The sequence below is a fragment of the Ranitomeya variabilis genome, chromosome 3 (assembly GCF_051348905.1).
Source record: "Ranitomeya variabilis isolate aRanVar5 chromosome 3, aRanVar5.hap1, whole genome shotgun sequence".
In the NCBI taxonomy this organism is placed as follows: Eukaryota; Metazoa; Chordata; class Amphibia; order Anura; family Dendrobatidae; genus Ranitomeya; species Ranitomeya variabilis.
The window spans coordinates 84,217,194-84,231,229 of NC_135234.1; the positions used below are offsets into that span (position 1 = coordinate 84,217,194).

The 14,036-nt window shown below is 43.6% G+C and overlaps 1 protein-coding gene across 8 annotated transcripts in view; it reads left to right on the plus strand.

Annotated features, from left to right (window-relative positions):
* MYO18A (myosin XVIIIA) overlaps positions 1–14,036 on the plus strand; it is a 383,975-nt gene that overhangs the window by 243,233 nt on the left and 126,706 nt on the right. For all 8 annotated transcript variants that reach the window (XM_077294308.1, XM_077294307.1, XM_077294310.1 and 5 more), the window contains one exon: positions 6,239–6,348. In XM_077294308.1, coding sequence (XP_077150423.1) covers positions 6,239–6,348 — 110 coding nt within the window. The remainder of the gene's footprint in view (positions 1–6,238; positions 6,349–14,036) is intronic.

The window sequence follows — 14,036 nt, forward strand, 5'->3', positions numbered from 1 at the left end:
TGTTCGGCTCCTCCTCACTCCTTCATGTTCGGCTCTTCCCCATTCCTTCATGTTTGGCTACTCCTCACTCCTTCATGTTCGGCTCTTCTCCACTCCTTCACGTTTGGCTCCTCCTCACTCTTTCATGTTTGGCTCCTCCTCACTCCTTCATGTTCGGCTCCTCCTCACTCCTTCATGTTCGGCTCCTCCTCACTCCTTCATGTCTGGCTCTTCCTCCTTCATGTTCGGCTCTTCCCCATTCCTTCATGTTTGGCTCCTCCTTACTCCTTCATGTTCAGCTCCTCCTCACTCCTTCATGTTCGGCTCTTCCCCATTCCTTCATGCTTGGCTCCTCACTCCTTCATGTTTGGCTCTTCCCCACTCCTTCATGTTCGGCTCTTCCCCATTCCTTCATGTTCGGCTCCTCCTCCTTCATGTTTGGCTCTTCCTCATTCCTTCATATTTGGCTCCTCCTCACTCCTTCATGTCCGGCTCCTCCTCACTCCTTTTTGTCCGCCTCCTTCTCACTCCTTCTTGTCCGGCTCCTCCTCACTCCTTCATGTTCGGCTCCTCCTCACTCCTTCATGTTCGGCTCCTCCTCACTCCTTCATGTCCGGCTCCTCCTCACTCCTTCATGTCCGGCTCCTCCTCACTCCTTCATGTCCGGCTCCTCCTCACTCCTTCATGTCCGGCTCCTCCTCACTCCTTCATGTCCGGCTCCTCCTCACTCCTTCATGTCCGGCTCCTCCTCACTCCTTCATGTCCGGCTCCTCCTCACTCCTTCATGTCCGGCTCCTCCTCACTCCTTCATGTCCGGCTCCTCCTCACTCCTTCATGTCCGGCTCCTCCTCACTCCTTCATGTCCAGCTCCTCTTCACTCCTTCATGTTTGGTTCCTGATCTAATGCAGCAGCACACAGCAGGGATCTTGCATGTGCGATCCAACCGCTTTTGCATCTTCGTGTTTGTGTGATCCTAGAACTTCCATACTGCCCATATACTAAAGTCAGCAGTGATGGTGTATACTGGATATTCGAGCTCAGGCTGAAAACCATGTAGGTCAGTATAACAAACGTATTAGCCTTAGTGACCTCTTTACAAGGAATATATTGTTTCTTTTCTAAATCTCACTGTATTCACCTTGATGGAGAGTGGGGAAAAAGGTGTGTGGGCTTTATGAATGGCCCCTCTCATCAGTTCCTGGATCATTTTGCCACCTGGCTCCCACACTTTCTCTCCTGTGACACCCCCACCCTCATCATGGGTGATTTCAACATCCCCATTGCTTCTCCCCTCTCCCCATCTGCTTCTCACCTTTTATTTCTAACCTCCTCTTTCGGCCTCTCGCAGCATACTAACTCTCCAACGCCTGAAGATGGAAATTCCCTTGACTTGGTCTTCTCCCGGCTCTGCTCAGTGGATGATTTCACAAACTCCCCTCTCCCGCTCTCTGACCACAACCTTCTTTCATTTTCTATCAAGAACCGCCACCCCGCTCAGGTCACCCCCACTTTCCACACTTATAGAAACATACAGGCCATTAACACCCAGAAACTTATGAAGAACTTGCAGTCCTCTTTGGCCCCAATCTCCTCCATCTCATGTCCTGATTCTGCTCTGAAGCATTACAATGAAACCCTGCAAAGTGCCGTGGATGAAGCTGCTCCTCCTATACATAGAGCAACTCGACACAGACGGCGACAACCGTGGCACACGCTGCAAACACGTTTCCTGCAGCGGTGCTCCAGGTGCGCCAAACATCTGTGGAGAAAATCTAATCTACCCGAAGATTTCATCCATTATAAGTTCATGCTAAAAACATACAACTCTGCCTTTCACCTCTCCAAACAAACCTATTTCAACACCCTCATCACCTCACTGTCCAATAACCCTAAACGTCTCTTTGACACTTCCAGTCCCTACTCAGCCCAAGAGAGCAGACCCCAACCACAGATCTCCGCGCTGATGATCTGGCCAATTACTTCAAAAAAAAATTGACCACATTCGACAGGAAATCATCTCCCAATCTCTTCATACCAGGCACTGTCCTCCCTCCCCCACTGCATCTAGTTCACTCTCTGACTTTGAACCAGTTACAGAAGAAGAAGTAAGCAGGCTCCTTGCATCTTCTCGCCCGACCACTTGCATCAGTGACCCCATTCCGTCACATCTCCTCCAGTCCCGTTCCCCGGCTGTCACCTCTCACATAACAAAAATATTCAACCTTTCCCTCACTTCCGGTATTTTTCCCTCCTCATTTAAGCATGCCATCATACATCCATTACTTAAAAAACCCTCCCTCGACCAAAACTGTGCCGCTAATTATAGACCTGTCTCTAATCTTCCCTTCATCTCTAAACTCCTGGAACGCCTGGTCCACTCCCGTCTTACCCACTATCTCTCTGATAACTCTCTTCTCGACCCTCTTCAATCTGGCTTCCGCTCTTTACACTCTACTGAAACTGCCCTCACTAAAGTCTCTAATGACCTACTAACAGCTAAATCTAATGGTCACTACTCCATGCTAATTCTCTTGGATCTTTCCGCAGCATTCGACACTATGGATCATCAGCTCCTCCTCACTATGCTCCGCTCCATCAGCATCAAGGACACCGTTCTCTCTTGGTTCTCCTCCTATCTCTCTGACCGATCCTTCACTGTATGTTTTGCTGGTTCCTCCTCCTCTCCCCTTCCCCTTACTGTTGGGGTTCCTCAAGGATCAGTCCTAGGCCCCCTCCTCTTCTCTTTGTATACTGCCCCTATTGGACAAACAATCAGTAGATTTGGTTTCCAGTACCATCTCTATGCTGACGACACCCAATTATACACCTCTTCTCCTGCTTTCACTCCGACCTTCTTAGAAAACACCAGTGATTGTCTTATCGCTGTCTCTAACATCATGTCCTCCCTCTATCTGAAACTGAATCTGTCAAAAACTGAACTCCTCGTGTTCTCTCCCTCTACTAACCTACCTTTGCCTGACATTGCCATCTCCGTGTGCGGTTCCACCATTTACTCCCAAGCAACATGCCCGCTGCCTTGGGGTCATCCTTGATTCCGAGCTTTCATTCACCCCCCACATCCGATCACTGGCTCGCTCTTCTTATCTGCATCTCAAAAATATTTCTAGAATTCGCCCTTTTCTTACTTTCGACTCTGCAAAAACTGTTACTTTCTCACTTATTCATTCTCGTCTGGACTATTGTAACTCTCTACTAATCGGCCTCCCTCTTACCAAACTCTCCCCGCTCCAATCTGTCCTGAATGCTGCTGCCAGGATCATATTCCTCACCAACCGTTACACCGATGCCTCTACCTTGTGCCAGTCATTACACTGGCTACCCATCCACTCCAGAATCCAGTACAAAACTACTACCCTCATCCACAAAGCACTCCATGGCTCAGCACCACCCTACATCTCCTCTCTGGTCTCAGTCTACCACCCTACCCGTGCCCTCCGCTCCGCTAATGACCTCAGGTTAGCATCCTCGATAATCAGAACCTCCCACTCCCGTCTCCAAGACTTTACACGTGCTGCGCCGATTCTTTGGAATGCACTACCTAGGTTAATACGATTAATCCCCAATCCCCACAGTTTTAAGCGTGCCCTAAAAACGCATTTGTTCAGACTGGCCTACCGCCTCAACGCATTAACCTAACTATCCCTGTGTGGCCTAATAAAAAAAATAAATTAAATAAAAAAAAACAAAAACACATAATCAGGTTCCTCGCATCATGTTCTCATACACTTTATGCAGTTAATAGCCCTCTGTGTCTGTACTGCTACATACTTAGGCTGTTAACTGGTTCATGCAGCTTTACATGAACACCCGAGCCTTACACTATGGCTGGTCCAAATAATTAAAGCAATTGTTACCATCCACCTCTCGTGTCTCCCCTTTTCCTCATAGTTTGTAAGCTTGTGAGCAGGGCCCTCATTCCTCCTGGTATCTGTTTTGAACTGTGATTTCTGTTATGCTGTAATGTCTATTGTCTGTACAAGTCCCCTCTATAACTTGTAAAGCGCTGCGAATTATGTTGGCGCTATATAAATAAAATTATTATTATTTATTACTAGCTGAAGAGCCCGGCGTTGCCTGGGCATAGTAAATATCTGTGGTTAGTTATAGCACCTCACTTCTCTTATTTTCCCATCACGCCTCTCATTTTCCCCATCACATCTTTCATTTTCCCCCTCACATCTCTCATTTTCTCCCTCACACCTCTCATTTTCCCCCTCACTCCTCTCATTCCCCCCTAACACTTGTCATTTCGACCTCACATCTGTCATTTTCCAATCACTCCACTTTTTTCCCTCACTCCTCTCATTTTGCACTCACACCTTTTCATTTTCACCTCACACCTCTCATTTTCACCTCAGTATATACATGTTTGTCATCTCCCTTATATATAGTATACACCTGTATGTCATCTCCTGTATATAGTATATACCTGTATGTCATCTCCCCTGTATATAGTATATACCTGCTGTGTGTCATGTCCCCTGTATATAGTATATACCTGTATGTCATCTATATACAGTATATACCTGTATGTAATCTCCTCCTGTATATAGTATATACCTGTGTGTCATCTCACCTATATATAGTATATATCTGTGTGTCATCTCCTCCTGTATATAGTATATACCTGTATGTCATCTCCTCCTATACATAGCATATACCTGTATGTCATCTCCTCCTGTATATACTATATACCTGTAGGTAATCTGCTCCTGTATATAGTATATACCTGTGTGTCATCTCCTCCTGTATATAGTATATACCTGTATGTCATCTCCTGCTGTATGTAGTATGTACCTGTATGTCATCTCCTCCTCTATATAGTATATACCTGTGTCATCTCTCCTGTATATAGTATATATCTGTGTGTCATCTCCTCCTGTATATAGTATATACCTGTGTGTCATCTCCCCTGTAAATAGTATATACCTGTGTCATCTCCTCCTGTATATAGTATATATCTGTATGTCATCTCCTCCTGTATTAGACCTCGTTCACACGTTATTTGGTCAGTATTTTTACCTCAGTATTTGTAAGCTAAATTGGCAGCCTGATAAATCCCCAGCCAACAGTAAGCCCACCCCCTGGCAGTATATATTAGCTCACACATACACATAATAGACTGGTCATGTGACTGACAGCTGCCGGATTCCTATATGGTACATTTGTTGCTCTTGTAGTTTGTCTGCTTATTAAACAGATTTTTATTTTTGAAGGATAATACCAGACTTGTGTGTGTTTTAGGGCGAGTTTCGTGTGTCAAGTTGTGTGCGTTGAGTTGCGTGTGGCGACATGCATGTAGCGACTTTTGTGAGATGAGTTTTGTGTGGCGACCTGCGTGTAGCAACTTTTTGTGTGTCGAGTTGCATGTGACAGGTTAGTGTAGCAAGTTGTGTGCAGCAAGTTTTGCGCATGGCGAGTTTTGCGCGTGGCGAGTTTTATGTGTGGTGCCTTTTGAGTATGTGCAAGTTTTGTGTGAGGCAACTTTTGCATGTGTTGCAACTTTTGTGCATGTGGCAATTTTTCCGCGTGTGCAAGTTTTGCGTGTGGCGAGTTTTCCATGAGGTGAGTTTTGCATGTGGAGAGTTTTGCGCGTGGCGAGTTTTGAGCGGCGACTTTTGTGTTTCGACTTTGATGTGGCGAGGTTGGTGTATGTGTGGGGAAATGTGCGCTGACGGTGGTATATGTGTTCGAGCACGTGGTAGTGTGTGGCGCATTTTGTGTGTGTGTTCATATCCCCGTGGTGGTGTGGTGATTATCCCATGTCGGGGCCCCACCTTAGCAACTGTACGGTATATACTCTTTGGCGCCATCGCTCTCATTCTTTAAGTCCCCCTTGTTCACATCTGGCAGCTGTTAATTTGCCTCCAACACTTTTCCTTTCATTTTTTCCCCATTATGTAGATAGGGGCAAAATTGTTTGGTGAATTGGAAAGCACGGGGTTAAAATTTCACCTCACAACATAGCCTATGACGCTCTCGGGGTCCAGACGTGTGACTGTGCAAAATTTTGTGGCTGTAGCTGTGACGGTTCAGATGCCAATTCCGGACATACATACACACACACACACACACACACACACACACACATTCAGCTTTATATATTAGATTATTAATGTGACTTCTGGACAATTTTCTCTTATTGCATAAAGCACTTTGCGGTGTTCACTTATAAAGCATATGGGTACCTATTAGTACAGTCGCCATCATGTGTCCTATTGTATTTCTGTTTTGTAGGTTATCCAGATCACATGGTATTCTGTGAATTCCGGAGACGGTTCGACGTCTTGGTTCCTCACCTTACGAAGAAACATGGGCGAAACTATATTGTCACAGATGAAAAGAGGGTAGGTTTCCATTACTATGCAATGCTGACGCTTGGGAGGCATCTGACAGTATACACAATACTTTTCTCCAGGAGGCCACGGTTACTGTGCATAAACGCTCTTTGTATCACAAAATGTTTTTAATACCATAACCGTTTTCTATCAATAATACTAAACATGACATGGTTTCGTGATACTCTGTCACAAGATGTCTGCGTGGCGTTCCAGAGGTTGTGATGTGAATTGCAATCCATTCTGCCAAGATAAATTGAAATCCATAACAAAATTCAAGCTGAGTTAGGGGTGGACGCATCGGTGCCAGGTCTAGTACTGTAGCGGCCTCGTAATGGACTCAGGACTGCTCGATCGAGCCCTCCTATATATGGGGGAGTCATGCGTTAGATGTCGGCCAAATGAGTGAACTGGTGGCAGAACACTCATCTAATTTGCACCAGGTCCTTTAAACTGTGATTTTCACATATCCAATTAAAGGTAAATTCTTTTGGTTTGGAATTTAACTTTTTCAGGTTTCCCCATGGTCTAAGATCCCTAAAATTACCCCAAATACTTTTTCAGAAAATCTATTCCAAATCGCTGACATCAGCTTGTTTTTATTTCTTGCTTTTTGCACCTTGATTTTTAATTTTTTTTTTTTGTATGTAGCTCTGTTGGTTTAGAAATCTTTTCTTTCTTTTTCAAATTTCCTGGTTCCTTACACATAATCCAGGAAACCTGTTGGCAAATCCATGCTGTCCAAACCACAAGCAGCATGAGTCAATGCCAGGCTGCAAGATTGTATTCATTTGTTTTTCTGTGAAACACTCCAGTATTTCAGAGAAAATCTACAATACTCCAGTGCCACTCTCGCTGGATTTTCCCTGCGCTACTCCAGGTGATTGACAGGTCTCTTATTTAAGGAGAATCACACTGTCCATCACTTGGCGTGGGGAACAGCACTGATTAGTCTGACTACATTCCTGGATGGATCTTCAGCCTATATTTTTTTTTTTTAGATGCCGGATTATTTTAGAGCAACATATACCTGCCTACAGTCGTGCAGATAGGCTCTGATCCATACCGCCTGTGGTTTGTGCAAAATAAGTTGAGACAGGTTCCCTTTAAATAAAATATTCTGACTGATTGCTGCAACCACTAGGGGGAGCTCTCTGCATACATAATCCTCCATAGATCAGCATGTAATAAGCTGGTGCTTATGCGGTCATATGGACTCCGCGCCGAGCTAGAGCTGAGTAATATATTAATAAACATATTATTTGTATGAAATATAGCGCAATATTCTTGACATCTCGTCATCCCGCAGTATTAGGATGTGACTACGTCTGTAGAATTTTTGCTTTGCTGATAGGAGTTGGCATTGGCTTTATTTTTGTAAAATGATGATGCCTTTAGTTGAATGAGTGATTTTCCGCTTGTAGCAGGTAATGCTTTCAGGGAATGAATGCAGCGTTTTGCCTGTGGTACTGCTGGCTCGGGCCCAATGTTTCTGAATTGAATTTCTATAGTAAATTATATGGATGTCCTGTTCCACTTTGATGTCTTTCTCTGTAACTCGTGCAGCGACAATTGCATTTCACAGCAGCGGCACATCAGGGTGATGACAGTAAATACCATCAGGCTTTGCCAAATTACAATTTACTGAATTGTTGGGGTAGGTCCAGTTTTTTTGTTTGTCAACCCGACTATCTGGATCAGAAATACATTTAGCTTTCAGTATTGTTGGATTGTGTGGATGCGTGTGATGCTGTAAAGAGTGGTTTGTGTGTTGGAGGATCTGTGCTATGTGCTGAAATTACTGTCAGGCACTGGGATAGCGGTACGTGGAATGAGGATATAACCTAGCAAAGCTCCCGCACTTACATTGTAGGCCCTGTGACCTGATGGTCATAAGGTATAAAGAAAAGCATGGACGCCGTATTTACCATCAAGAACCACTGCAGGTCCATGAACTTTGAGGTCTTTCTTGTGCAGACTTTAGGCCTACCTTCCCAGCTATTGAATATATTGAGGGATGCGGTTTTATAAAATCTTATCACTTTAGTTTTTTTTCCAATACATAGAACCCCCAAAGTCACGTCAAAAACTTAATGGGTTACAAAAAAAATAGGTTTTGTAAATTTCCTTTAAAAAATGAAAAATTGCTGCTACGTTTTTAAACCTTCTAAACTAACAAAATTAAAATAACATTTTACAAATGGTGCTGATATAAAGCAGGCATATGGGAAATGTTATTTATTAATGGTTTCTATATGGTATGACTATCTGGATTAAAGGAATAATCATTCAAGTTAGAAAATTGCAAATTTTGGGAATTTTTTTTAAAAAAATTCTGATAATTTTATAAATAAAGGCAGAAAATATCGAAATAAATTTACCGTTATCATAAAGTACAATGTGTCACGAAAAAAGTCTCAAATTCATTGGGATGCGTTGAAGTATTCCAGAATTATTACCTCACAAATTGACGCTGGTCAGATTGAAATAATTTGGCCCCGTCACTCAGGGGGTTAAAGATTTTGCTGCAGATAATCAGTGTGAAAAAACCTGGGTAAATCATCTGTGATTCAACACTGTCACATAAATGCAATGAAGGAGAAGGCAGGTAGCGAAATCTGCTTTGTGTCTTCCTTCTTTCTTGTCCTTCGTGTTATTGTCAGGGGATTCCATCACTTTGGGAACGACACATCAGGCATAAGTTTGCATTAATGTTTCTGTCGCTGTCTGTTCCTTCCGCTCAGCGAGGAACTTCACACTGCGCTTCTAGATATTTCTATTGTCGTCACTCCAGATTTGGTCAGAGAAGGGACTGTGACGGGCCTGCGTTACTGTACACCATTATCTCACCACCAGTAAGGAACATCTCCAGACCTAAAGCTCCTCCTGCACAGTTCGTTTTGTCTTATAAGGGGGCTCTGCAGACAATCTTGGCTGTTTTTGCGCACAATGCCTAAAGGGCATATCCTCTGCAGCGCTCATTGGGGATCCTGTCTGTCTAGTATAGGTTGTCAAGCGAAATGAGATTTTAGAGTTTACCATTGACGGTTTCAAGACAGTGAAATGTCTCCAGAGATGGAGGGACAGCGCGTTTTCAATGCATGACCGACTTAGCTTGTGATTATGGATGCATCATTGCGAGCAGCGCCTGTAATTCATGTTTGTTACATAAATAGTACATGCTGTAGGGATCGGCCGCCGAGACGTTCTCGTGTTTGTTGGCTTCATTATTTAAAGCTGGTCTGATAGGGTTTAAAATATTAAGCAGCACATAATATGATGATCTCTTATTATAATGATAAATGTGCAGAAAAATACAATGCAACCCATAAAGGAAATACACAATCATCTTAAAATATATAAAGCGGGCCAGCATCCGAAAAGATGAAAGATGTTTCCAGCTACAAGTCAATGCATGTACATAGTCGTGTCATAAGAACAACCAAACATGGATGACATTGGATTATTTGCATTAACGTGAATAGAAGAGAAGGGACCCTGTTACACGAATCAAACTATGCCCCCCGTTATGTTTCCATGCTTTGCCATCTAGAGCGGTAGATCCTGTTGGGGCACGCTTCCATGTAATCTGGGACCCGTTGGCCACTTTTTACCCCTTGATTATGAACAGTGCAGTTCCTCTGTAGTCGTGAGTGATTTACAGGTATAAATGCAAATGTACGGAGACTAGCTAGGGTTGGACCGTCTCTTACCCCCTCCATAGCACCCGCATGGTCTTTTGGCTTCTCCAAAGTTCAAAAATCTAAAAAAAAAAAAAATCTTCTTTGTTAAAGGGGTTTTTCAGGAAAATGGGATATTGATGACTGTCAGAAGCAAGGCAAGAAGCAGGGAATATGGATGGTGGAACTATGCAGTGAACCACGCAACTAATAATGCAAACTGTATGCATGACTTGACTTTTTCCCAAAGTTTTGGAATGTCAAATTGGAGGTTGTCCAACACCCGGCACCCACCAACAATCTGTTACCGGGAGCTGGAAAAAAACTTTGACTGCAGCTGTTCTACACCGCTTCCTTCAATGTCTAGCGGCCACTTCCGGTGTTGCAGTCAGCTCCAACTTTTTTTGTAAAGGAGCTCAAGTGCCAGCGGCACTAAATGGAGCTCCAATGTGCCGTGGCATTAAATGACGCGACTGTGCAGCGGCATTAAACGGTGCATTACTGCACAGCGGCATTAAATGGCTCGTCGTTGCGCAACTCCAGTCAGATCTGGCTAACCGGAGCTGCTAGCAACTAGTTGGTAGTGTTGGGGGCCTGACCTCCACCTATCTGATATTGAGGAGGTATCCTAAGGATGGGTCTTCAGTACCATATGCCCCTGTAAGGCTACGTTCACATTTGCGTTGTTGGGCGCAGCGTCGTCGACATAACGCATACACAACGCAGCGTTTTGTGACGCATGCGTTCGACGTTAACATGAAATTTGCCACAGAAAAAACTGCATCATGTAGCGTCGGCTGTGCCCTGACTGTTGCGCCCAAATGACGCATGCGTCACAAAACGCTTGACAACGCATGTCCATGCGCCCCCCATGTTAAAGATAGGGGGCATGACGCATGCGTCGGTATCCGTCGACGACGCTGCGCCCAACAACGCAAATGTGAACGTTACCTAAGTGTTATATTGCGAGAAGGCTTCCAGATATCCTTTCATGTGGTGGACACAGAGGTCCTGGCTCTACTGTATCTAATTATACGTTACCGTCAGACATTATTGTTTGTTGTTTTTTTTTTAAATTAAATATATATCCACTTTAAACGGGTCCAGTGACATTTACCTACAAGATCAGATAGTAATGTAAATTGCCCATATGTTGAAGGGACAAATAAGGCACTGATCTTAGAGGAAAGATAACCTGGATCGGGCATGCACTGAAATGGCTCTGGATATTTCTATAGAAGATGTAAAGAAGCAAATGATACCGCACTCTCCCCGCACCCTACCCCTCCAAACGACGAAATTAAGATTTCTTGTAAGGGTGGGGGGTTGTCCCTCCAAACCCTCCCTTTCAAGAAATCTTAATTTTGTCACTTAGATGATATTTACCGTATATAAAACAAGTGTAAAATTTAAAAATAAAGTATGAAATATCATGTAACATCGAAGACGTCATGTAACGCTTTGTACGCTTTTTTTTTATTATTTTTTTTTTCTATAATAAATGACCCAAGACCTGCATATATGACTAGGAAGACTACCTTTGAGGTTGCAGGTACTATTATTGCCTTAAAACTAAGGATTTGGAAGGGTTAATCTGGATCCACCCTGAAACCTGTGGTTAACCGTCCTCGACTGGGAGCCAGAAATAATTTTTCTGCCGGGAGTGAGATGAGCCGTGCCCTGAGCCAATGTATCAGGCGGCAGAACAAGGCTTTCAGCAGAATAATAACCTGAACGTCGCAGGACTCCACATCTTGTGTAATTGCACAGCCCATGAAATAGTCACCTGAGCATCTGCACATCTCGGTGCCATTTATTGTGCTGTTTAGACGCCGCTGCTATTCTTCGCTGTTTAGCATTAAATGTCACCCCGAGACTCCGCGATCTGACAGCGTGTTTGCAAGAGCGACTCCTCATGTAATATGCACCACCTGTGCGTGTCTGATGGCCGCTGGGAATTCAATCCGGGGCTTTAGCTTGTTTGCTTAACAAAGCCAACGGTAATAGAAAAATACAAGTGAAGCACGGGGGCAGCTATGGTGTTTCTGTCCGTATGCTGGCATGACTGCTAATTCTGCAGGAGAGCCACCGATGCCTGCCGGGGGCTGCTAGAAGCCGATGGGTGGTGAGCGGCATCCACGCATGTTCTGTTTTCTACGACCAGTTCATAGAAAATCTATCATTTAGTTTACCTTACTGGACCCTTATCTGCAATTCCTATTGATCGCGTATAGCACAGTTTCTGGATTCTTTCTCCATTGACACAGGTAAATTAATAAATCTTCTCCTCTAGCTGTAGTGTCCCTCAATGTCTTCTTATTGGCTGAATATCCTTTTAACTATCATTTATATAGTAAACTTAATACATTTCCATTTTTCCACAATGGGAATATTGATAAAAGCTCGGAGATCTGGTTTGACGCTATGTAAAATATATAATTAATGGAGCTCCTGGAAAAATAGAAAAAATTGTGACAAGTCATATCTTAATTGTACCTGTTTTTGTGAAGAATACTTGCAGTCCCTAAAGGTTTTTAATTTGCTTTCATGGTTGCTTACACAAATTTCCCAAAGAGAAATATATTATTAACATGTAAAGTTGTTGTTATTGCTCCCGCAGTATCCAGGATGAGGGGGCCTAAGGGACGTACTTTGTGATTGTCCTGTTTCATGTCCTTTAAATATTGAGTCGGTCATGGATGGTCCCTTTGCAATACGCGGCTTCCACCAGGGAGTCATTGAGAGATTAAGCATTGAAATTGGGTCACATTGATGACAAGATGGGTCCTCCAGAGGGACAGGCGGTTCTTGCACCGTAGTGAAAAGCCAAAATGCTGATATGAATGAGGCCTAAAAAAAAAGCTAACCCAAAGTCCTCTTTTACCAGACTTTAGATAGTGGTCTCCCGAACAATCCTTTGGCTGATAGTTATTTTCACAATGTACAAATTTCCACTTCATTGAGGACGAAGTCTTGATTTCTAGTGCCACCTATTGGAAGCAGCAATTCTAAAAGTTATTATCGACCCTTTAATGGATCTTGCTACATAATTTGGGATAAAAGCCAAACCACAATCTCAAATTTTATTTATGTTGCCTCATCATAACTGTTCAAAGCATGAGGTCTGATTTTTTTTTTTTTTCACATACGCGTTTTATATGGACATGTGAAGGAAGTGAAACTGGTAACGGAGAAAGCAGAAGAATGGGAGCTGTACGGTTTTGGGTCCCCTGAATTGGATCTGTGCTCACCCACTACAAGGACCTCGCTGACCCACTATTAACAGCAGCTTTACTATGGCTTCCGTCATTTAACAGTTTCATGCCCCGGCTGTTTGGCTTACAGATAGTGGTTAAATACATCTGGTTTCCTTTAAGTTGTTCAGTAGATCTAAATGTGATAATAAAGCTTTTAGCATTCTGGCATTTGTTATAAAAACATTCTTCATTTTATCAAAACATAAACTGATTTTCGCATAATGTGCGTGCCATTTTATGGGCTTCATGTATTACCGGAAAGAGACTTTCAGGTGCTTACTTTAGCAGCCTGATAATTTAGTGGTCATCTAACTAGTGCTGCACATTTTGTTTGCTAATAGCCTTCTAGCGAATTATCTGATTTCTCCATTCCAGAATTGTGTTCTTACTAATTCAATTATTGATAAGAGGACCAGCCGAAGGTGCAGAATTCAATGGATATGAGAGCGCTCCTTAGAACGCTTTGCTGACTTGTCTCCCATCCAGTTATGACTCTTCTGGTCACATGTAGAATAACGTGTCTCCTACAGTTTAACAGGGTCTGATGGCTTCTAATGACACATGAAAGATTTGAACTGGTTGGCTACTTTAAGGAAAGTGAACCCCAAATGCTCTAAAATAACAGACACAGAAGGTACTTGTCTTCCCTGGCTCCAGGCTGCAGCGGTTATGTCACGTCCGCAGCAGCATGTTTCACCCCTGTAGCCAATCACTGAATCCAGCGGTCCGTGCGGTCTACCTCAGCAAAGCCGCTGATCTC